Consider the following 25,018-nt stretch of genomic DNA (forward strand, 5'->3'; position numbering starts at 1 on the left):
GTGTTGCAACCCGGGTTCGATCTCTGGGTTCCGTATTACCAAGCTAAGACCAAACCCACTGCACCATGGTCAGGACCCAGTAAATGTATGATGCTTAACATAACCCTTTCAACCTGCCATGCGCATTATTTCCCATAACTTAGGTCCATCCAAAACGCTAAAAGCTATTTTTAGTACTATGGATACAACCTAAAATACACAAAAGCCTCTTAAATTTTAAAGTCACATTTATTAGTCATTAATATTAGTGAAAATAAGAAAACTTCATAATTTCAAATTGGTTTGCTCATAGTATAACGAGTCACATTATAACACTCAATACTAAAAGCAGGAAAAGAAATTCAATAAAACATCAATTCACTTACCAAGGACTAAATGAGTAAACAACTCTTTCGCCAGTCAAGCTCCCCAAAGGGTGGAAGAGGATTTCAAAGCTAGGGAACCAAAATAAATAATGAGCAGGGGTGTCAATTCACGACTTATTTTGTGGAGGGAAGTGCAAAATGTATTTTTCAAGTTCGGGGGGGGGGAAATCTATTCTATTTTTCAACTTTTTCAATGCAAATATAAAAAAGATATATTCCAATGAAAATACTCCCCAAAATTTAAGAAGGGGGGGGTAGAGGTAAAGACTGATAATAATAAAAAACTTTATTGAATGACTTTAGAAAGAAGTACAAAGAAATTCAACGGAGAGGAGATAGCACCCCTTGCATACGTCTATGTATCAAGTGTTTGTAACCCATCACCTAGATTACTCGCTATACTTCTATACTGAAATATTTCCAAAACATTGAAAGGTATAACTGAGAGCACAAATCGATACTAGGTCATACGCAATAAGTACATAGCACAGCAACAAAAATTCCTTAACTTAAATTTTACGCCCTGTAAAATATATCCCGTTTGAGACAACTTAAAGACAAAAGGGCGTATCTTATACTTTCTGTTGTTGCTAAAATGAGCTAAATGTTCTTATAAGAAGAAAATTCTAATAAGACTAGTTATTTGAAGTTATGGACAGTTATGTAGATATTCGAAGTCTTTTAGGAGCCCTTTATTTACTGGCCACATTAGCAAGAGCGCATTTATTTCCTAGGAGAAAATCTGTAATAAAAAGAAAACCAGTGAAAACGGAAAGAATAAAAAAAAGAAGAGGAGTTTTAGTATAACTAGTTCAAAAACAACTTAACTTAAATTTATCTTTTGCATACAATTTTAAGCTCCATTATTAAACCTCGGTCAAAACCAAATTTGATCATTATCAAACTAAGCTTAAACCAGGTTATTAAGCTACAAATTGCAACTTTAATGAAATTTTCCCGTTTATGTAGAAAAGATTATTCCACAAAAAGCTTAGAAATATTGTTATGGCAACCCTATAAGATGATTAAAAAAAGGGATACGTCCTTAAGTGTTCAGCATGGTAGCATGGTCTTCACAAGTCTATTAAAATAATACGGTCAACACTTAAAACGGCCTCAAAACAGCAACAAGTCAATCTTCTCAACGAAGTTTCGTTTCGGCCCATATGGTCGTTTGTACATATTTTCGGCCCATAACGTATTTAGCAAGCATACATTCTTTATTCTCTGAACACAGACTGTATAACACAACTATCACAACAACAACAAAGGTTGTCACAATGCAATAAAAACAACTATCTGTACCGACGGTCAACTTTTCGTACATTGTTTTCCTTATACGCTCCGTATTTTAAACCGAAATTCTGCCTTTTTTCTGTAACGCATAACGCCAAAAAAGTGGTATCCTTAATGGAATTTTCGTAAAGACTCTCTTAAATAAGGACTAGCCTCTCCCCCACCCTGGATGGGATAAGATCTGAATTTATTTAGAATAAGAAAAACCTCTAGCCCTTCAGACTATTGCATCTCCTTTGACGAATATTGTTCAATAACACAAAAGTGAGGCTAATTTAAAGCCGAGCGAGTGTGCATTCTTGATACACATATGTGCACGTCTTTGCAGAATCCACAAAGTGATTTCTGATAAAAAATTAACCAGAGGATACACAAATTTGAATATTTATAAAAACTAGCTTTGTATCATGCAGTTGATTCATTACTGACTTCTCCAAGGATTGGGACTATAAGATTATCCTTCGACATAAGATGATATTTTGTCACGAAAATGGTGAAACGCTGGCATAGGTAGGTTTTGGACTGGAAAAGAAAAATAATATCAATATGCATATCTATTTAAAAAGGAGAGAATGAGAGAGAAAGAAAGAGAAATAAAAAGACAGAGATTATCTCTCTATGCTTGTGTCTGAGGGTCTCTTTGTCTGTCTCTGTCTTTGTTTGTGCGTGTGTTTATGTTTCTCTCTGTGCCTCTGTGACTAAACGTCTGTTTGCCTGTCTCTATGTGTTTGTGTGTGTGTTTGTCTCTCTTTCTCTGTGCCTATGTCTCTGACTATCTGTTTGCCTGTTTCGGTCTCCGCGTGTTTGTGTTTGTATTTCTGTCTCTATCTCTCTCTGTGCCCATATGTCTGGCCGTCCGTTTGCCTGTCTTTGTGCATGTGTGTTTCTGTCTATCTCACTGTGCCCGTGCGTCTGTCCGTTTGTTTCCCTGTCTGCGTGGATTTTGGAAAACATTTAGCTCATCTTTCTCAGACTTTGGTAATAGACCAGTTAAACTATCTCAGATTCTAGTTGACCCACTATAGATCCCATTAGTTCTACCTTGCATACTAAGTTGCATTAGGAGTAAACCTTTCTTGACATGCCTCACACTCATGAGGTTGCTCCTTTGTGTGGATTCTTCATGGGCATGAAAATTTGAAATCCAATTAAACCTTTTTTTGATATGCATTATACTTAAATGGATTCTCGATTGTATGAATTCTTTGATAAACAGGCAAATTTGAATCAGGAGAAAATACTTTTTTAAATTAATCATATTTGTATGGCTTCTCTTTCGTCTGAATTCTTCAATGAGCATGCAATTTTGAAACCTCATTAAATTATTTTTTGAAATACATTAAACTTTTATGAATTCTCGATTGTATTAATTCTTTGATGAACATGTAAATTTGAATTATGAGAGAACACCTTCCTTAACTTCTCTTTCGTGTGAATTCTTCGATGAGCATACAAATTCATATTTTGAATATTACAATTGCTTATTCCCATTTTATTTTCAAGAAACAATATGTTTTGAACAACACCATCACATATTTTCCTCATATTATTTCAAGCGCCAAAACATTTTGATGGAAATATTTCATATTTTTAGTGGCAAATTTGCTTATTTCAATCTTATTATCAAGAAACAATACACTTGAACAACACCATTACAAATTATCCTCAGAACCTGGGTGTGTGATTTTAAGACATGAAAAAAAAAGTTGAAAAATTTTTAAGTTCAAATAAAAAATAAGTAAAAAGAAAGAAGAAATATCACGAATAATGACATTTAATGACATTAAATGTCATTTTGACATAAAAAGTTGACATGAAAAAAGGCCCCCCAAAAAGTGAAAAAACTTTCTAATTTAATAAATTCAGAGTTAATAAAAATAAAAATTGAACAAAAAGTTGGGGGAGGGGCATTGGGGGCCCTTGGAGGTAGGACATGGATGACCATAAGTTCCCTAAAAAATGCCATAATAATTTATTCATCAAGGACAAAAGTACACCTGTTTACTCTATGCAAGCGCGCGTCATAAGAAAAAAGGGGCAGTAGACTTGTCACTTTTTGATTAATTAAAATTCAGTTCATACTATAACATACGTTCAAAATCCCGCCAAACACATTTACAGAAACGAGTTTACAATTTATTTATAGAATTGTCATGGGATTCCAGAATTGAAATTCAGTTATTCTTATAGAATGCGTTTAAAATCCCGCCTTACATTCGCTCAGTAAAGGAAACTTATGATACTGTAAACCAGTTTCATTCAACATGAATAAAAATTTATTCATAGAATTGTCATGGGTTTACGGAATATTAAATAAGGCTGGAATATGCAAATGAGGTGTGCTACTTGTATCCATAGGAGATCTGGTTGAGATCGTACTCTCCTGGGCGCTGTTGACCCCATACTACTGATTTCCAGCTGAATCACATTTGTGTCACATTGTGTACCTATCTGTGTGCGTTTTATTTTTTTTTTTCAATTTTTTTTATAATTTTTCATTTTTTTTTAATTGCTCCTCTCCCTCCAACCAAGTGTCATTACACGATTCCGAGCATTACCAGAGATCATATCAAACTCGTCAGTTTTATTTTAGTTTTCAGGATTAAATTCTTGAATCTTTTATATTATTATTTTTTTATAACAAAATTACCCAAACATTACTAATTAGTACTGATTGGCCAAATAACGTAATTTCAAGGATTATTCAAGCCGAGTGGGATAAGAAGTCACACATGATAAATTTCTGATGATTGTCACGATCATAAAGATACAGTCTCAAGGATAGACATTCCAGCTTGAAGGTCTGAATATCATTTTCCATGTGTTGAGTGCTTTCAGTAAAGTTACCGTGAATTAGCATGAGAGGGTGGACTCTAGTTCAGCATTGTGGAGTGATATGCATGAGAGGAAAATTTTCATCCAAGTCAACTTGTAGTCAACCTGCGATTGTTCCCCAGCGAGAACCTCCAACCGGTACGACTCTAGTTCGTCATTGTAAAAAGACACGTTTGCATGGAGCATAAATGGGAGACAGTAACAACGGCCATCAAAGGGGTAAAATTAACCTGGACAATCTGTCTTGGCTTTTTTCTACAATTGGCCATGACTTCCGTTCATGACTTCCGTTGATTTTTGAACGGAAGTCATGGCCAATTGTAGAAAAAAGCCAAGACAGATTGTCCAGGTTAATTTTACCCCTTTGATGGCCGTTGTTACTGTCTCCCATTTATGCTCCATGCAAACGTGTCTTTTGTCATCCGTTGATTTTTGAACGGAAGTCATGGCCAATTGTAGAAAAAAGCCAAGACAGATTGTCCAGGTTAATTTTACCCCTTTGATGGCCGTTGTTACTGTCTCCCATTTATACTCCATGCAAACGTGTGGAATAATACGAAGTGGAATAAAAATTTTAAGGGTTACACCCTACGCTTTAATTTCTTAAAAAGTGTTATTTCATGTACTTTTTGCTCGTTTCTCTTTGATTAGATAAAAATAATCAGGGACACTTAATTAATATATTAATGAAATAAACTTGTGCAACGGATTCCAAAATGGCAGCCTATTAGCAGCCCATTCTATGATTTATCTCGGGGCACCTCCCAACTTGGAGGAGAAGAGACAACTTGGTCTATACGAAAGAATCGGCGAGTTATAAAATAAGAGGAAGAAAATTTTTTTTTAATGTAAAAACAATACAAATACTAACAGCAATTACAGTTACCCTTCTCGATTGAAACTGTCACAAAAAATTTACCACTAAACATAATTTCTCAAATTATAATTATAAATTTCTCTTCCACTGGGCCTTATCACTCCTTATTAGTTGCAATAACGTGGATTTGTTACCAATGCAACCATGATCCTTCCATCTGTGACACAACAAATTGGTTGTACACAACCAATTTTGGACGTAAATTAATTTTAGGCAGATTATTCAATAAATGACCAAGTTTAAAAAAAAGAAGAAAAAAAAAGAAGACAAGAGCAGACAAAAATAAGGACTTCAATCTACTAAGATAGTGACATGCAAATTAAGTATACACAAATATTTCAGTCAGAGCCAATAACCGTCCTTAGGAATAGAGAAAAACCAAATTAAACCATTATAGTGAGTCAAAACTTAAAAAATACGCGAAAAAAATAAAATAAAAGAGCTTTAACACCATTACTCTAAGGATTTTCAAAGCAGAATTACAAAAGTAAATGACTTTTTATTAAAATACGAGCTTTTCTGTCATCTAGGCTGTTGACATGGCACCACTGTTTCTATATACAAGCTGAGGACTATTCTGTGTTGATTTTTGAATGGAGTCAATTGTGAATACAATGACTAACTGAGTATAATGTAAAAAAAGAGAGAAAAACGGAAAAAGACAAATAAAAGAAAATTGAAATTCGTGACACAATATAAGCACAACAATTACACAAATAAAAATGCAAAACATTGACTGTTTTTAAGTTGGTACACCCTGAGTGTGTCCTGATTCTTTTATTACACGAGTATATTTCCATGCATCTGCTGATGGCAGCATAAGAGTCTATAGTTCCGTATTTTCCAGTGGGCCAAGAAAGTCGTTCAAAGACGGGATTCTAAAACATTATTTTTTATTTTTATTTTAGATTCCAAAATATTAACTCAACTACCCTCCACATTTCCCCCCCACCATTTCCAAAAAAGTTGAATTAACTCAACTACCCCCCCCTCCCATTTCCACATTTCCAAAAACGGCTATCACAAGCTTCCACATTTCCAAAAACGGCTATCACAAGCCAAAATGGACCAACTTCGTACTTTAGCGTCAATAAAACGAAACAAGAGCTAACAGCTCATATGGTATGAGCTCTAACAAAATTCTAAGAATCAATAGATTAATCTAAAAGGAAAATCAGAGGCTTAATGCCGGTCAGGATTTTAAATAAGAGCTTTGAATCATGATGTCCTTCTAAATATCAAAATTCATTAAGATCTGATCGCCCACTCGTAAGTTATAAATACCTATTTTTTCAAATTTTCCCTCTCCTTTTAGCCCCGCAGATGGTCGAATCTGGGAAAACGACTTTACTACCATCCCCCATTTCCAAAAAGTGTCGAATTAACTCAACTACCCCCCCCATTTCCAAAAGACCCATTTCCTTTGGCCCCAGGTTTGGAGATATGGTTTACACTGTGGGCCATGTCATGTATAAGTGTGAAAAATTGATTGACTGCGAAAAAAAATGCATGAAGAGTGTCGTTTTGATGAAAAATGGCTGGTGAGTATGACCAATTGAATATCTGGCTTGAACCCAGCAGAGCCGGGTTTAATTCTCGACATGAGGAACTTTTCCCTAATAAATGCCCTGACCAGGATTGGCTGGATATAGAAGGTCAAAGGTGTTCCGGTGTTCTGAGATGGTTTGGGGATTCCGCTCCGTCATAGATTCCTTTCTCCATCCCTATCCCCTGCATGGGAATCCTTACTTGCTTGGCCTCATAGTAGCATCAGCGTGTACCTTTCATTAGTTTTTGTAACCAGCACTGGGACTGATAACAGTGGTGCATGGTGACCTTGGGAAATGGCGCCCCACAAGTAAGCGACAGAGGATTTGCACTCGATTCTGATTCACGAATAATTCTTCTGGGTTCGGTCTGTTTTGGTGTTTTTTTTTTACGCCGAAAAACCTCTTCCTAGCTAATTTATCTATTATGAGTTGCCTTCCCGCAGAGTATAATACTGGTAAGCATATATAACGAGTCCGTGGTAATAGGCTTGAGATTGTCTGTGCAGGATTTCGAATCCTGTTGACAGAAGAGCATCGCCAATTGTGGAAAACTATTCCCCATCCTCAATTGGTTTTGGAAGTATTGCTTTCCCTGAGGCTAAAATAATTTTAATGATTTAAAGAATATGAAAATTGCAACTTGGAATATTACAACGACAGAAATTAACTATCGTATCGACATTTCGACTGACGAAATCAGACGCTTCGAACGAGACTCATTAGAGGTCCTAGAAATTCATATCCTAGTATAGGAAACATGAAATTAGGATGCAAAGAATTTATTTACTCAGAGAGGAAGGATGGGGTACATAGACGGGGAGTAGGGCTCATGATGAATATGGAAGCTGCTAAGTCTTGTTTAGGTTGGGAAAGTATTATTAATATAATGCTAGTTGCTCATACTATGACTAAAAAGTTCAGGGTATCAGTCATAGTAGCATATGCCCCTGAGGAACCGACTGACGGAGATAGTAGTGAATTTTAATTACAGCTACTGGAACAAACAGACAAAATATAAAAACAGACAAGGTAAAAACATGATGTTTTTATTGGGATATTATAACACCCAGTCTGGCAGAAAAAGGGATAGATGATATCCTAGTCTAGGTAGATTTGGTATAGGAAAAGAAAACCGTAACAGCTACAGATTGCTGCAATTTGTAGGTAAGGTAAGATTTATTACTGAAAAACGGCTTTCACAAGCCAAAATGGACCAAATTCGTACTTTAGCGTCAATAAAACGAAACAAGAGCTAACAGCTCATATGGCACTTGTGACGAGGCAAGAAAAGCTAAGAGCCAAGAGCTCATATAATATGAGCTCTAACAAAATTCTAAGAATCAATATATTAATTTAAAAGGAAAATCAGAGGCTTAATGTCGGTCAGGATTTAAAATAAGAGCTCTGAGTCATGATGTCCTTCTAAATATCAAAATTCATTAAGATCTGATCACCCACTCGTAAGTTATAAATACCTATTTTTTCTAAATTTTCCTCTACCTTTAGCCCCCAGATGGTCGAATCTGGGAAAACGACTTTATCAAGTCAATTTGTGCAGCTCCCTGACACTCCTACCAATTTTCATCGTCCTAGCAGGTCCAGAGGGACCAAACTCGCCAAATCACTGAACCCTCCCCCCAACTCCCCCAAAGAGAGAAAATCCGGTACGGTTACGTCAATCACGTATCAAGGACATTTGCCGATTCTATCCACTAAGCTTCATCCCAATTCCTCCACTCCAAGCGTTTTCCGAAATTTCCCCCTTCAACTCCCCCCAATGTCAAAAGATCTGGTCGGGATTTGAAATAAGAGCTCTGAGACATGAATTCCTTCTAAATATCAAATTTCATTAAGATCCGATCACCTATTCGCAAGATAAAAATACCCCAATTTTCACATTTTCCAAGAATTCCGGTTTCCCCCTCCAACTCCCCCCAATGTCACAGGATCTGGTCGGAATTTAAAATTAGAGCTTTAAAGAACAAGATCCTTCTAAATATCAAACGTAATTAAGATCCGGTCACCCTTTCGTAAGTTGAAAATACCTCATTTTTCCAAATTCCCCCCCCCCAACTCCACCAAAGAGAGCAGATCCGGTCACTCCTTAATCTAAAAATATGTCATTTTTTCAAATTTTTCAGAATTAACCCCACCCCCCAATAGAGCGGATCCGTTCCAATTATATAAATCACGTATCTAAGACTTCTGCTTATTTTTCCCATCAAGTTTCATCCCGATACCTCCAATCCAAGCGTTTACCATGATTTTAGGTTCCCCCACCCCAAAATCCCCCAATGTCACCAGATCCGGTCGGGATTTAAAATAAGACCTTTGAGACAAAATATCCTACTAAATATCAAATTTCATTGAGATCCGATCACCCGTTCGTAAGTTAAAAATACCTCATTTTTTTCTAACTTTTCCAAATTCCCCCCCCCCCCCAACTCCACCAAAGAGAGCAGATCAGGTCACTCCTTCGTAATTTAAAAATACGTCATTATCCCCCCCCCCCCCCAATAGAGCGGATCAGTTCCGGTTATGTCAATCATGTATCTAGGACTTATACTTATTTTTCCCACCAAGTTTCATCCCGATCCCTCCACTGTAAGTGTTTTCCAAAATTTTAGGTTTCCCCCTCCCAACTTCCCCAATGTCACCAGATCCGGTAAGGATTTAAAATAACAGCTCTGAGACACGATATCCTTCCAAACATCAAATTTCATTAATGTCTGATCAACCGTTCGTAAGTTAAAAATACTTCATTTTTTCTATTTTTCCGAAATAACGGGCCCCCACTCCCCCCCAGATGGCCAAATCGAGAAAGAGACTTTCTAATTTAATTTGGTCCAGTCCCTGATACGCCTGCCAAATTTTCTTCTAAATATCAAATTTCATCACCTATTCGTATTTATTATTCGATCCGATCACCTATTCGTAAGATAAAAATACCCCAATTTTCACGTTTTCCAAGAATTCCGGTTTTCTCCCTCCAACTCCCCCGAACGTCATAGGATCTGGTCGGAATTTAAAATTAGAGCTTTAGAGCACAAGATCCTTCTAAATATCAAATGTCATTAAGATCAGGTCATCCTTTCGTGTGTAACAAATACCTCATTTTTCCAAATTACCCCCCCCCCCCCACTCCACCAAAGAGAGCAGATCCGGTCTGGTTATATCAGTCACGTATCTTAGACAGGTTTTTATTCTACCCACCCAGTTTCATCCTTATCTCTCCGCTTTAAGTATTTTCTAAGATTCCCCCCCCCCCAATGACACTGGATCCGGTTGAGATTTAAAATAGAATATCTGAGTTACGAGGTCATTCTAAATATGAAGTTTCATGAAGATCCAATCACTCCTTCGTAAATTAAAGTACGTCATTTTTTCTAATTTTTCAGAATTACTCCCCCCCCCAAGAGCGGATCCGTTCCAATTATGTATATCACGTATCTAAGACTTCTGCTTATTTTTCCCACCAAGTTTCATCCCGATCCCTCCAATCTAAACATTTTCCATGATTTTAGGTTCCTGCACCCCAAACTCCCCCCAGTGTCACCAGATGTCACCAGATCTGGTCGGGATTTAAAATAAGAGCTTTGAGACACGATATCCTTCTAAATATCAAATTTCATTGAGATCCGATCACCCGTTCGTTAGTTAAAAATACCTCATTCTTTATATTTTTTCAGAATTAACCCCCCCCCCCCTAACTACCCCAAAGAGAGCGGATTCGTTCCGGTTATATCGATCATGTATCTAGGACTTGTGCTTATTTTTTCACCAAGTTTCATCCCGATTCATCCACTGAAAGTGCTTTCCGAGATTTTAGGTTTCCCCCTCCCAACTCCCTCCCAATGTCAACAGATCCGGTCGGGATTTCATTAACAGCTCTGAGACCCAATATCTTTCCAAACATCAAATTTCATTAAGATCGATCAATTGTTCGTAAGTTAAAAATACTTCATTTTTACTATTTTTTCCGAATTAACGGGCCCCTCACTCCCCCCAGATCGTCAAATCAGGAAAACGACTATTTCTAATTTAATCTGGTCCGGTTCCTGATACGCCAGCCAAATTTCATCGTCCGAGCTTACCTGGAAGTGCCTAAAGTAGCAAAACCGAGACCAACAGACCGACAGAATTTGCGATTACTATATGTCACTTGGTTAATACCAAGTGCGATAAAAAGAACAACAAACTAACAAACACTATCGAAGTGAAACAGTTTCGCACTGAATCAGGAGTTAAGCAGTGTTGCGTTCTATCCCCGTTTATATGAGTCATTTTGATGGACTTTTTCTTAAGGAACAGAGCAAAGGTAATGGAAGAAAACGGGATCAAATTGGGAAGTAAACTCTCCTTGCTTAGATTATGCCGATGATTTAAGCATCCTAGATGAAACTGCTAGCAAAATGAACGAACTTTTGGAGGATTTGCGAGCTAAAGTTGCAAGAACGGGATTGAAAATTAATGTTAGGGAGACTATGCAGCTAAGGCTAGGAATAGGAGAAGATAAAAAGGTGATATTGGGTAACCAGAGGATCGATCAAATGGACAACTTCACCTACCTAGGTAGTAAAGGCGGTGGGTGGGGTGATGATTTTAAAAGCAGAATAGCCAAGACCCAGGGTGTTTGTTCACTGTTGGAAAAAGTTTGGAAGAGTAGGAAGATAAGTCTGCAAACCAAAATGAGAATATTGGAAACTACAGTGATGACAGTGGTCAAGTATGGTTCTGAAGCATGGACGCTCTAAAAGAACGGACGAAGATTTGCTAGATGTTTTCCAGAGAAATTGCCTAGGAATTAGTTTGGGTACCCGACTGAGTATCTCAAACAGTGGGCTGTAGTTTCCCGCTTTCCAGGGCTATCAAACAATTCGTAGTAAGGAACTATTAGTAAGGAGCGATCAGGCTCAATAGTAACCGAAACTCATCATTAGACTCAGCGTAGAGGGGAATACTACTGTACAAGTTTCAAGCTCCTATTTGCATAAATGTGAAATTTCGTATTTTTGCCAGAAGAAAGGTCACGGAGGCATGTTTATTTTTTTGTCAGGGGTGATCATACCAACCAAGTGGTCCTAGAATATCGCAAGAGGGTTCATTCGAAGAAAACTAAAAGCTCAAGTGCCCTTTTTAAGTAACCAACAAAATTCGAGGGCAACTAGGCCCCCTCCCACGCTCATTTTTCCCAAAGTTACACGATCAAAATTCTGAGATAGCCTTTTTGTTCAACATATTCGAAACATCTAATAACTATGTCTTTAAGGATGACTTAATCCCCACAGACCCCGGGAGAAGGGCTGCAAGTTATGAACTTCGCCCATTGTTTACAAATAGTGTAGGTTATTGCAAAGTATACAGACGTTTTCAACGTTAATTTTTTCTGGTGGGGAGGGGGGGGGAGTCTGTGAGAGAAAGTTATGTGGGAGGATCTGTACATAGAGGAATTTTTCTTGAGGGAAGAGACTATACCATAAAGGGATTGCCGGATTTCCAAGCATTATGAAAAAAAAGATCAAAAATAAGAATAAAAAGTTTTTCAACTGAAAGTAAGGAGCAATATTAAAACTTAAAACGAACAGAAATTATTAAGTATATGAAGGGGTTTGCCCTCAAGTCGATACCTCACTCTTTACGCTGAAGTTTTTTTTAGTACTTTCTAAAGAACTATTTATTCTAATTAAATGACCTTTGTGATTCAGGGGTCATTCTTAAAAAATTGGAACAATATTCGAACTTTAGCGTAAAGAGCGAGGTATTGACGAGGGAGCGAACCTCCTCATATACGTTATAATTTCTGTTTGTTTTAAGTTTTAATGTTGCTCCTTACTTTCAGTTGAAGAAACTTGTTTTTTATTTATTTAATAATTAGAGAAATCTTGAGATGGCTAGGGCACGTTGTGCGGATGAAAGATAAGACTTACAAAGATTGTCCTTGTCGGCCAATCGTAGAGTGCCAAACAAAAAGCAGGTCGTCACGAATTGGGGGGGGGGGTATGTTGTAAAGAAAGATTTAAGGGAAATACGAACTTATTGGGAGGGTGTAGAGGGAGACGTTGAATTGATTCGGATGGGAGAGGAGCGTGTGTAACTGTGCTGGGTCTGTGTGGCTTGGTGAGGCAGTAAGTTGTTAACAGTAGTAGTGATGTTGTTTATGAAATATTGTTTTTATGTCAATTGGAATTGAATTTTGCATCTTTAGCATACCTCTTCATTGTTTCTGTTTTTTTCGCTTGTCTCTCACTGATTTCACAAATAAAATCCTGCGAATGTGTTCGAGTATAGACACTTTAATCTCCGTATATTTTAACCTTTTTTTATTATTATCCGAAATCGTCTCTTTGCACACTTAGGTGGGGGGGGGAAGGGGGAACCTTGTTTGCGAGCATGGGACTAGCTTCACAGGTAAATTCGGTTAAATTTGTCTCACTTTAATAGACTTTAAAAAGGCATTCGATCAATACGTTACTATCAAGCATTATTATTTAATGTTCATTGGAAGATTATTGAAGTAGAGTAAGTCCCAACATTTAGTTGGGAGGGCTTTCAGGAAGGATGCACAAAAGCACAGGGTGGCTTCCCCCAACCCATTGCGCTTCCTGGGTGAAGGGCTATGAAACCAAGATTGGCACCACCCATTTGGACCGTGAAGTCCAGAGCCACATTCTTTAACTTTTTTAACCTTCAGTGGGCTTCGATATCAAAGTTCGGCACAACATGGACGCAGAGGGTTTTTTAACGAGAAGAACTCCTTTCACATTTAGGCTCAATTGATGATCATGATATCATGATAATGATGCTAATAAACAGCCATACAGATCAGAAGGGGTTAAGTCCAAATGAAATCAAAGTGGTGAGAGTAAGGATTTTTCTGTGGATCTGATTGTCTGAAATGTATCGCTTTTTCTCTGTTTGTTTTTCCGTTAAAAATGACAAAATATGTGTTTCGAGACACCCCAGGGGAATCCCCCATTATGTTGGAATATCATTCCCGGGCCTAGGATCTCGGAAAAAGTATCTATGCTAGATATTATCCTCACAAAATACATTAAGTATAGTGTATTTTTAAGTATATTAGGTATGAGCATATTAAGTATATTATTTAATATCTCAAGATTTTTCGTAAATTAATCTTGGGATATAGTTTCTGTGTGACAACCCATACGTTTTTCAATTCAATTTGTCCATGCTTCCCCTCTCTACTTTCATTTCTTTCTCTGTCTTTTATTTGATTCGATTATTTTTAATTGAATTTATCCATTACTTCCCCTCTCTACCTTCATTTCCTTTTCTGGCTTTTATTTGATCATTTTTAATTGAATTGTGTCCATTGTTTTCCCTCTCTCCCTTGATTTCTTTTTTGGCTATTGTTCGATTTGATTACTTTTAATAGAATTTGTCCATTGCTTTCCCTCTCTACCTACATTTCTTTTTCTGGCTTTCGTTTGATTTGCTTTCCCTGTTTTATTATACAAAGCTTCAATACTTTTCAGCTATTTGAGACCACAGCCTATATAGACACCAGTTGCGCGGAGTCGTATCTTGCCCATAGAAGGACTTCAACACACATTTTTATACTGGGCGTTAACCTCCAGCGCTCCCACAGGCAATAAGCGCGGAAATATCTTGACCGGGACTGTTTGGATTTGACGGATAAAAGTGTTTGGTATTGACACAGCGTCGCAAAGATAGCTATTTGTTGCTTTTGAAAAATGTTTGCACAACTGATGTCTACATAGGCTGTGTTTCAGACATACAAGTACCAAATGAGTTGAAACTCATGTTATTTCCCCTAGGAATATCACAATGGCATCTACAGAGTACTAAGATTAATCAATTAAAAATTTAGCTAAAGTATCCAGGATCAAAACATATTTTGCACCTTTTTATAGTTAGACGTATAAACTGACAGTACATAAATAAGAATGCAATTATAGTTTTTTTTTTCTTTATAAAACCAAAGCACCATCTGTTCAATATACATAAAGGGAAGAACACAAAAAGACGAGAAACAAGAGCTTATATGACCCTTGTGACGAGGTTGGAAGAGCCAAGAGCTTCTTCCCACCAAGTTTCATTAGGATCTCTCCACTCTAAGCGTTTTTCAAGATTTTTGGTTTCCTCCTCCAACTGCCCAGAAATATCACCGGACCCGGTCGAGATTTAAAATCAGAGCTCTGAGACACGAGGTCCTCCTAAATATCAAATTTCATTAAGATCCGATAACCAGTTCACAAGTTAAAAAACCTCATTTTTCTCTAATTTTTCCGAATTAACCCCCCCCCCCAGATGGTAAAATCAAGGAAGAGACTATTCCTAAGTTAATCTAGTCTGATTCCTGATAAGCCTGCCAACTTTCATCGTCCTAGCTTATCTGGAAGTGCCCAAACTAGGATAGAGAGTCTCTTGAGGGGAGTGCCCAACTCCCCCAAGAGAGCCAATCCGGTTTGGTTATGTCAATCACGTATCTAGGACTTGTGCTTATTCTTTCCATCAAGTTTCATCCCGATCTCTCCACTATAAGCGTTTTCCAATCACCCGTTCGTAAGTTGAAAATACCTCATTTTAAAAATTTTTTCCGAATTACCGAATTAGGCCCCCCTAACTTCTCCAAAGAGAGTAAATCCGGTCCGGTTATGTCAACCACGTATCTAGGACTTGTGCTTATTCTTCCCACCAAGTTTCACCCCGATTTCTCCACTCTAAGCGTTTTCCAAGATATCCGGTCCTCTAACTCCCCCAATGACACTGAATCCGTTTGGGATTTAAAATAAGAGGTCTGAGTTACGAAGTCCTTCTATATATCAAATTTTATTAAGATCCGATCACTCATTCGTAAGTTAAAATACCCCATTTTTTTTCCGAATGATCCCCCCCCCCAAAGAGAGCTGATCCATTCCAGTTATGTCAATCACGCATTTAAGACTTGTGCTTATTTTTCAATCCAAGTTTCATCCCGATCTTTCACTTTAAGCGTTTTCCAAGATTTCAGGTTTCCCCCCCAACTCTCCCCAATGTCACCGAATCCAGTCGGGACTTCAAATAAAAGCTCAGAGACACGATATCCTTCTAAATATCAAATTTCATTAAAATCCAATTAACTGTTCGTAAGTTAAAAACACCTCATTTATACTAATTTTTCCGAATTAACCGTCCCCCACTCCTCCCCCCCCCTTCAGATGGTCAAATCGGCGAAACGAGTACTTTTAATTGAATCTGATCTGATCCCTGATACACCTGCCAAATTTCATCGTCCTAGCTTATCTTTAAATGACCAAACTAGTAAAACCGGGACCAACAGACCGACAGAAAATTGCGATCGCTATTTGTCACTTGGTGAATGCCAAGTGCCATAAAAAAATGGAGGGGCAAAGAATTTTTCTACATATTTTTTAATATAAAAATACCAAGAATAGTCATTTTTTGCAATATAGGAGAAAGGGGGTCATTTTTTTCAAGCTAAAAATGGCCCTCCAAGATTTGTTTTCAAATACTTTTGACTGCTGGATGTTTTGAAAAAAAAAGAAAAAAAAAGAAGAGAAAAATACTGACGTTCTAAAAGATTAAAAAAAAAACCTAAAAAACAAAGGCTAATTGTGGCCAAAAGATAATAAAATGTTAAATAAATACCTCAACTTCATCAAAAACAGATCGATGATGATAATATGCGTGTGAAATGATGCGGTAAATACCACAATGCCATCTACAAGTACTGAGATTAATCAATAAAAAATTTAGCAAAAGTGTCCAGGGTCAAAACATATTTTGCACCCTTTTGTATCGTATAAATTGACAGTACATAAATAGAAATACAATTATTATTATTTTTTCTTTATAAAACAACACCACCATCCTTACAATGTATATGAGGGGGAAAACACCAAAAGACGAGAAATATTTCTCGCAATATAAGGCAAAGGGGGACATTCTTTTTTTCAAATGAAAACGTGGCCCTCCACAATTTGTTTTCCAATACTTTTGACTACTGGATGTTTTGAAACAGAAAAAGAAAAAAAAGAAGAAAAAAATGCTGACGTAGTAAAAAGAAAGCTGTGATTTGTAAAAAAAAAAAAAAAAAAAAAAAAAAAAAAAAAAAAAAAAAAAAAAAAAAAAAAAAAAAAAAAACAACAAAAAACGTAAAGGCTAATTGTGGCCCTTAGATTAGAAAATGTTAAATAAATACCTCGACTTCATCAAAAACAGATCGGTGGTGAAAATATGCGTGTGAAAAGATACGGTATACTCTACGGCAAACAGAACCCAACTTCCCAACTGACGATTCTTTAATGCTCACCCTGAAAAAAATGTAAACCTATAATTGCAAAATAATTTAAAAGGAATGGTAAAACATTGAGTTCAACAATCTGAGATACAAAGGTCAATCACATGAGCAGAGGTGGGGATGTTGTGCCTGTGTTCCCCTCAAAAACATCATTATTTTTACCATAATACCATATAGATCGTTCCTACAGCCATTTGGTTTGTTGATCTGTTTTTGGATCTGCCCCTCTTTTTAAAATGTCTACATACGAGCCTGCTCACAAGCTATCCAATCAACATTTAGAAACGTAATATTTAGTACCACTTACCCGAAATCGATTTTTCGATGTGCGTACAATTAATGGAAGCACGTTTAATAGAAAGCTACAAGCAGTTCGTAATAACAAACTATAAGTAAAGAACAACCCATGCCAAGACTAATCAAAACTCTAAAAACCGGATTTTCCATAGGAATTTATACATAGAAAGAATTGACTTATTACAGTGGCTGTTTCTTTTTTGGATTTTCCGTTATTTGGCATTATTAGCTCACTAGTAATGATAAATAACTTGAAAAACAAAACTTAGGTTCTCATCCTTGTGAGACGTTTTGGGGCTACTACTCTTGTCAACTCATACGCAAGGGCTCGGTATATCGCTGTATTAGTAAGGTAAGTCATAACTGGGCTATATTGAAGTTATTGCAGTTCTTTGTCCATCGTGTTCGTGGCCTGTCTCATGGATGAAGCCATGAAATGATCCTTCAACGACCGTTTCCGAGAATTGGCTTGATTCCATTCACTTAACGTGGCCAAATCAGAGCACTTATCGCTTTTTCATTCTGCGGAGAATAGTTTCAATGGACTGGAGCTTTCGGCGTACTCCCATATTCGTGATGCTATCAGTATATTTGATCCCTGCGATGTGCATCTTGTCTTGAATACTAGAAGTTGTCTCTTGTCTTTGGCTTTAGTATCCATAACTCGCAACAATATACGAATATGGCGATTGCTAGGCTGTGGAATAGGCGTGGTTTGAGTTTGTTGAATAGATAGCTTTTTTTCCACATTTTTTCTTCGGAAGCTATCAGAGGAGAATAAGCTACCTAAGAACAAGAATTGGTCAACAAAAAAGGGGGAGGAGTATAGTTCATCTTGCTTAGCCACCTTAACTTTGGCTTGGCGGATTTGCAGAATTTATAACCTTTTGTCTTCAGTTCCTGTGAAGATTTGGCTAGCTGGTCTATATCATCTGGGGGATCAAGATTGTCTATCAACAGCACTCCTATTTATTGTGAAATGCCTAAATCATCAGTTACAGAACGACAATTCGGATTAGTTGAAGGGGTATGGTGATAATATACAACTCTAGACTCGTGTGAGCTCTACTGACAACCCATCAATGGTCAATACTTGGCCTTGCGACTGTTCATACATACTCTTGATACTGTGGATCATTTCACCAGGGATTCCATGAAAAGGATTTAATGCCGGAGTCCTTATTTACATATCAGGCCGAATGTGTGTCGAGAATCGAAGAATAGCTGATGGAGTTCTTCCTTGGATTTGATGTATTGTTCCTTGAGGTATCTCTGAGGTATCATGATGGACCTCTGATTTATTGAAAATCTACCGCGGTGAAAGCCGATCGGATATTCTCCGGATAAAAGCAATAATGTGTGAGAGAGAGAGAGAGAGAGAGAGAGAGAGAGAGAGAGAGAGAGAGAGAGAGAGAGAGAGAGAGAGAGAGAGAGTGAGAGAGAGAGAGAGAGAGAGTGAGAGAGTGAGAGAGTGAGAGAGAGAGAGAGAGAGAGAGAGAGAGAGAGAGAGAGAGAGAGAGAGAGAGAGAGAGAGAGAGAGAGAGAGAGAGAGAGAGAGAGAGATAGAGAGAGAGAGAGAGAGAGAGAGAGAGAGAGAGAGAGAGAGAGAGAGAGAGAGAGAGAGAGAGAGAGAGAGAGAGAGAGAGAGAGAGAGAGAAATATTATAGATAAAACAAAAATGCTCACCTGCTTGGGAAATATTTATAGCTATTTAATAAACAAGCAGCACCATCTAAAGTATGCCTTGTATAATCAATTGCTGGACACTCCTTGGGGGTTTTATGAGCAGCACACAGAAAAATCCACTGTTCAGTAGCAGTCATTTGAGAACATGTTTCAGCGTTACATTCTGCTTGTAATCGAACTGCAATTGCGTTTAATTCCATACAAAACTGCCTGAAAATAAGTATATTTTTATTTGTCTCTACTAAAGTACATTACCGCAAAAAACTGCTTTTGCTGCAGATACACATAAACTGGGGGATTCTTATTTGTTTTAAATTCTAAAAACCTTAATAAATTCTGTTAAGCTTAATTTCAGTCTTGAGACTGTTGATCCTACTTACTTGCTAATTTTTGTTTTTATCACATTAGACAATTGGATGTTCTCCAACTTACTCACTATGCGGCACTTAAAGTTTATTTTTCTAATTTGATTATTTTTGTTCTTTTATTCTCTTACCCCATCATTTCCCTTATTCTTTTCATAATTTTCCCTCTTTTTTTACAATTTTTGCAGCCGCTTTTTCTCTTCTAAAGTACATCATAGTACCAAATTCTGTTAATTACAAATTTTTATAGACTAGGGAAGTTAAATTTTGATTATATTTCTGAAAGTAGGGTAACAAAATTATATCAAATTCAATTTCATTCTTGAGAGAGTCGGTTCTAGAGACTTGTTAATTTTCGTTTTTATCATATCACTCCATTGGATGTTCTCCAACCTTATCAAAATACGGCAATTGAACTTTATTTTTAGATTGATAATTTTTGTTCATTATTCTTTTCCTTATTTGTTCTTGGCAAATTTCCAGCTTTTTAATATTTTTGCAGCCGTTTTTCTCTTCTAAAGTACGTCAGAGTACCAAATTCTGTTAATACAAATTTATGTGGACTAGGGGAGTAGGCTAACACAATTCTATTGAATTCAATTTCAGGCATGAGACTGTTGGTCCTACTGACTCGTTAAATTTTGTCATTATCATACGTTGGATGTTCTCCAACCTACTCACTATATAGCACTTCAACCTATTGTTGATTTTTGCTTTCAATATGTTACTCTGTTGGATGTCCTCCAATCTACCCACCATCTGGCACTTCATTATTCTAATTATTATATTTCTCTTTTCCTTGTCATCGTCCCCTATTGTTACTGGTGTTCCCTATTTCCTTTTTTTCTTAATTTTCATTCATTTTGGTACTTGATAATCACGAATGATTTTGATTAAGTCCAATAATAGTTTTCTCTCAGTCTCTAGAGTTTTGAACTCTACTGGGAAATATTCCCTTTTCTACGGTTTTTATTCATATATTTTTTTTCTTTTGTTGTTTTGATGAACTATGTTCTATTAAAAGTTATAAAGTTTTAAAACGATTATCTTGCTAGTGTATGGTTAGCAATCTTTGGCATATCTTTGGGCGCTGCAGATTAAAATTATGAAATACAATGACCTACTTATCTCGATTTAAAATACAAACTGTTAAACTTCATCCCAAGTTGAACAACGGCCAGTACAAGTAAAAAACACGACAGCGCAGCTGCATATTGGGGGAGCATTGTCTCACTATTTATTTGGATTTTCATCTAAAAATACGCCCCTCCACTAATAAAGAAAATATCCTTTTGTATTCATTTAATGATACACCCCCCCCCTCGAAGGTTTCGTGAATTAGCACCGTTATATGATAGGAGATAACAACAATAAAGACAAGACCCCTCTGCACAACTTCGACACCACCACGACGTAAGTAAAGGGCTCTTTCATAAATAACTCCAAATATAGTAACTAGAAGATTATCGCCAACGCCATCTGTGCCAACAGTACTTAGGTGACGTACAACAGTACCCAAAAAATTCGGCTGGCTTTGAAATTCCTAGAGGATGTTATTACCACATAAGACAAACTTTATCCCGACAGAGATAATCTATGGCATAAAAGTGTATTCTTCATGGTGGTATGTGAAATATTTTTTTTCATCTAATTTATGCACAAATTCTTGCACAGCATTCATTGCAGATAGAAATCATTACGATCCATGCTTCCCCTCAAAAACCAGATTACAAATCATGTTTTTTTCTCAACAAAAGAAAACAAAAAAAGCAGACCAAGATTTTTTCGTATATGGCGATTGCACTCCACTTGCTAACAAAACTTTTGTCTCTCAAACTAACAACTCTTACCAGTTCTGCCAGCTCCAAGCCGCCAAACAGCATGCATGGCATGCCACATCCCTTTAGTAGCTCACACCTAAACTTTCAAATTGATCAGATCTAGCTCTTAGCCTGGGTCTACATGGCGAATGTTCGAACCAGCCAGATTTAACATTTCAAACTTAACTTCATTTCTAAAAATTTGTGTAATTTCTGCAGCTTTAGCTTCGCAGACTACAATCTATCATAAGCAGTAGGACATTGTAACTTCAATGGTTATTTCATACCTGACATTTAAAAATATAAAACTCCATAATCTGTCACAGGCATGGAAAAAGTACTGCATAAGCATAGAGCGATATGACCACATTTTACTATTCATTCATTTTTTCTCCAGGGCACTTCGTGTGGAAGGAGTTGTAGAGTTAAAGTAATTGGAGGATAATTAGACCCTTCCACGTCCTTTCTAGCAGCATTCCCCCCTCACATCCAATCAAAAATTTTGATAGTCATTTTTTTTTCAAAATAGTCGAAAGGTTCAATAGCTACACCTCCCGGGATAGTATGACCCTGAGGAACACCTGAAGGTATTCAGTTAAAACTTTAGGGGATAGTTAGAGGGATGCTGAATTAATTATAGGACACTATGTACATCTAGGTTGTCAAAGGTACTGCAGAATAAGTTAGATAAGCTTGTATCTGGTTATAGTGCTATTGGTCTACAAGTTAATGGCTAGAAAACTGAATTTCTGGTTTTCAGCTCTGCGAAACGAGAGACACCAGAACCAACAGTATCCGAAGATGATGCTATTGTCGCACCGTCTTCTTCACTCAAATATTTAGGTCTTCTGTATGGCCGAGATAAGAAAACTACAAGAACTCTTTACCTTGATACCCTTGTGTCTAACCTGCAAGTGAGCTAAGCTAAACTAGCCCCACTCTGAGGTATTCTTACAATCGGCAAATTTTGGCGAGACTGTACAGAGTAGTGGCATTACCACATGTCCTTTACCTTTCCCCACTTTGGGAATGGTTCACAGAAACAAAGAGACTGAAAGTTAGGTCTCCGTTATGTAGATATTTGAAGTTTTTGATACGCATGCCGCTATTCGAGAAAAACTCATTTCTTTTGAATAGGTATCAAGTTCCAGATCCCCGTGAAGCTGTGGTAGAACAGCAGTTTAATGCTAGAAAAGGTGCCCTTGAGCACCTTTTTGATTTACTGCCGTTGTACGTCATATACGAGCTATGAATGTATATAGTGAATGTAATTTAATTGTTTAACCTTGAAGTATTGTTTTTTCATCTTTTTCTTTTTCCTTTTTTTTTCTCTATACTCTGCCATGTTGTTGTTATGATGGTGAGCTAAAATAAACTATGTATCTATCTATTCATTCATTTTTTCTCTAGGGCACTTCGTGTGGAAGAAGTTGTAAATTTATATTGTCAAAATAATTGGAGGATAATTAAACCCTTCCACGTCCTTTTTAGCAGCTTTCCCCTCTCACATCCGATCAAAATTTTGAAATGACAATTTTTTCCAAAATAGTCGAAAGGTTCAATAACTACACCTTCCAGGCATGGTATGACCCTGAGGAACGCCTATAGGCATTCAATTAAAACTTTCAGGGAAACTAAGGGAGATGTTGAATTAATTATAAGACACTATGTGCATCTAGATTGTAAAAGGGTGTATCTGCAATATCTCAGGATCACCAAAGGATATTATGCTAAAACTTTCACGGAATGTTCAGGGGCAAATATTTGACCAAATCAAAATACAATACGTATATCCAGGTTGTCAAAAAGACGCATCTAAAACATCTCAGAAACAGCTAAGGGAATGTTGAGGGGGTTGTTCAAGTTACCTACGAATCCAGGTTGTTGCAAGGACGTACCTGCAATATCTCAGTAATGGCTAAACGTATAAAGTTCTGACTTTCAAAGCATGTTGAGGTGGATATTGAATTAGATCAAAGAATTTTATGTGCATTCATGTTGTTAGAATGGCTTAGCTGCAAGCCATTTAATGGCATAGCATCAATTTAATGGTTAAAGATACTTAATTGAAACTTTCAGGGAACTTTAAACTAAATAAAAAGGTAATATGTGCATCCAGGTTATCAATACGGCGCATATGCAATATCTCAGAAACAACCAAGGTTATCAACTAGAAATCATAGAATGTTGAGGGACTAAACTAAATTAAAAAAAAATTGTTCAGCCAGTTTATCATAAGGATGTATCTTCAATATCGCAGGAACAGCTAAGGTTATTTAGTAAAGAATTGCAAATAGCAAAAGACATTACATGCATCCAGGTTACAAAAACGGCGCATCGGCAACATATAAGGAACAGCTACGGGTAATGCGCTGAAACTTTCAGGGAATGACAGGGAATCATTTTCAATTAAGTGCAAATGACACTCTGACCTTTAGAAGGCTCTTGGTGTGTTAGACCTTCCCCTTTTTGGATAGTTTCTATTCGTTTCAAGTTTGATTTGATTATTAAATGTAATTTCTGTTCGTTTAGGATCTCATTTATTTCACTGGTAATAATTTGTTTTCGTTTCAAGTAAGAATTATTATTTTACCTTATTTTTGCACGTTTAAGGTTTAATGCCAGTATTTAATTTTCTTTGAAAAATTCTTTCTTGTAAAAGGTAAAAAAAAAAAGCTTCATAAGACAAACAACCAGTTTTTAAGGCTTAGTGTCCTTTTTTGAGAAGTTCTTCTGTTGCTAATCTAGAGCCAATCTGAGGTAAATTTTTGTAAATGAGCGGTTTTTTTCCACAGCCATCCAACGAACTACTTTAGCGGGCTGGGAAGGGTTAAAGTTCCTATTGGGAGGACCATACAAGGCCTGAAGAGGCACTGACAAAAATACCAAAAGAACTTAAAGTAAGCCAAATACAGATGTATAGATTAAAATACAATTTTTTGATGCACCTGAAATCAGTATAGACATCGCTTTCTGCTGCTGGTGATTAGTAAATAATCAAATTGTCGGTTCATCAGTTTGTTTACTATTCAATAATTTTTTTATTATTACTTTTTACGCCTGAAAGATCTAATAACGCGCTGGTTCATACACCTGTCTAAAACAAGCAGAAATAACAGGCCACAAGAATCAACAACGTTCCTGTGAGTCACAAAAAATTTTTGGAGCAGTCTATTTTAAACCAGTTCTGAACTAAGTACCATAATAACCAAATTCTTCCTTCATTACATTCACGAAATTTACATATATTGGTTTTTCAGAGGTACCTTCAGCTTAATTGTTCGCATCACATTCCCCTCCTAATATCTGGAACTCATTTGCTGATTTTGTCTGTTTGCATTCTCTTTCCTATTTATTTCGCTTCACCAGTTGATTTATAAAGTCAATTAAAAAAAAAAACAAACAAAAAGCAGCATAATCTCAGGTTGGATCAGAATATAATTCCCTGTTTAAATGAAAATTGAAATTCTGTTACACAAAGAACAAGAGATAAGAGCTCATATGGCACTTGTGACGAGGTCGGAAGAGCCATGAGCCAAGAACTCATATGGTACGAGCTCTACCAACATTCTAATAATCAATAGATTCATTTAAAAGGAAAATAAGAAGCTTAATGCCGGTCAAGATTTGAAATAAAAGCTC

General features: G+C 36.8%; 1 protein-coding gene and 1 long non-coding RNA gene across 2 annotated transcripts in view; both read right to left on the reverse strand.

The window, feature by feature from the left end:
- LOC136026980 (uncharacterized) overlaps window positions 1-25,018 on the reverse strand; it is a 306,126-nt gene that overhangs the window by 1,700 nt on the left and 279,408 nt on the right. The gene's annotated exons all lie outside the window — the stretch shown is intronic.
- Window positions 210-19,433, reverse strand: LOC136026979 (MOB-like protein phocein). Its single transcript, XM_065703849.1, has 3 exons — window positions 19,192-19,433; window positions 17,110-17,221; window positions 210-2,183 (listed from the first exon to the last, which is right to left on the reverse strand). Exons 1-3 carry the CDS (start codon window positions 19,389-19,391, stop codon window positions 2,067-2,069), a joined length of 429 nt encoding a protein of 142 aa, XP_065559921.1. The 5' UTR covers window positions 19,392-19,433; the 3' UTR covers window positions 210-2,066.

The sequence above is a fragment of the Artemia franciscana genome, chromosome 5 (genome assembly GCF_032884065.1).
Source record: "Artemia franciscana chromosome 5, ASM3288406v1, whole genome shotgun sequence".
NCBI classification, from domain to species: Eukaryota; Metazoa; Arthropoda; class Branchiopoda; order Anostraca; family Artemiidae; genus Artemia; species Artemia franciscana.

Coding starts and splice junctions, on each gene's coding strand:
- LOC136026979 (XM_065703849.1), bottom strand. CDS start 19,391: ATGGAATTAAACGCAATTGCAGTTCGATTACAAGCAGAATGTAACGCT. Junction 17,222..19,191: donor TATAAATATTTCCCAAGCAG/GTGAGCATTTTT, acceptor CATTTTTTTCAG/GGTGAGCATTAAAGAATCGT. Junction 2,184..17,109: donor CTGTTTTTGATGAAGTCGAG/GTATTTATTTAA, acceptor TTTCTTTTCCAG/TCCAAAACCTACCTATGCCA.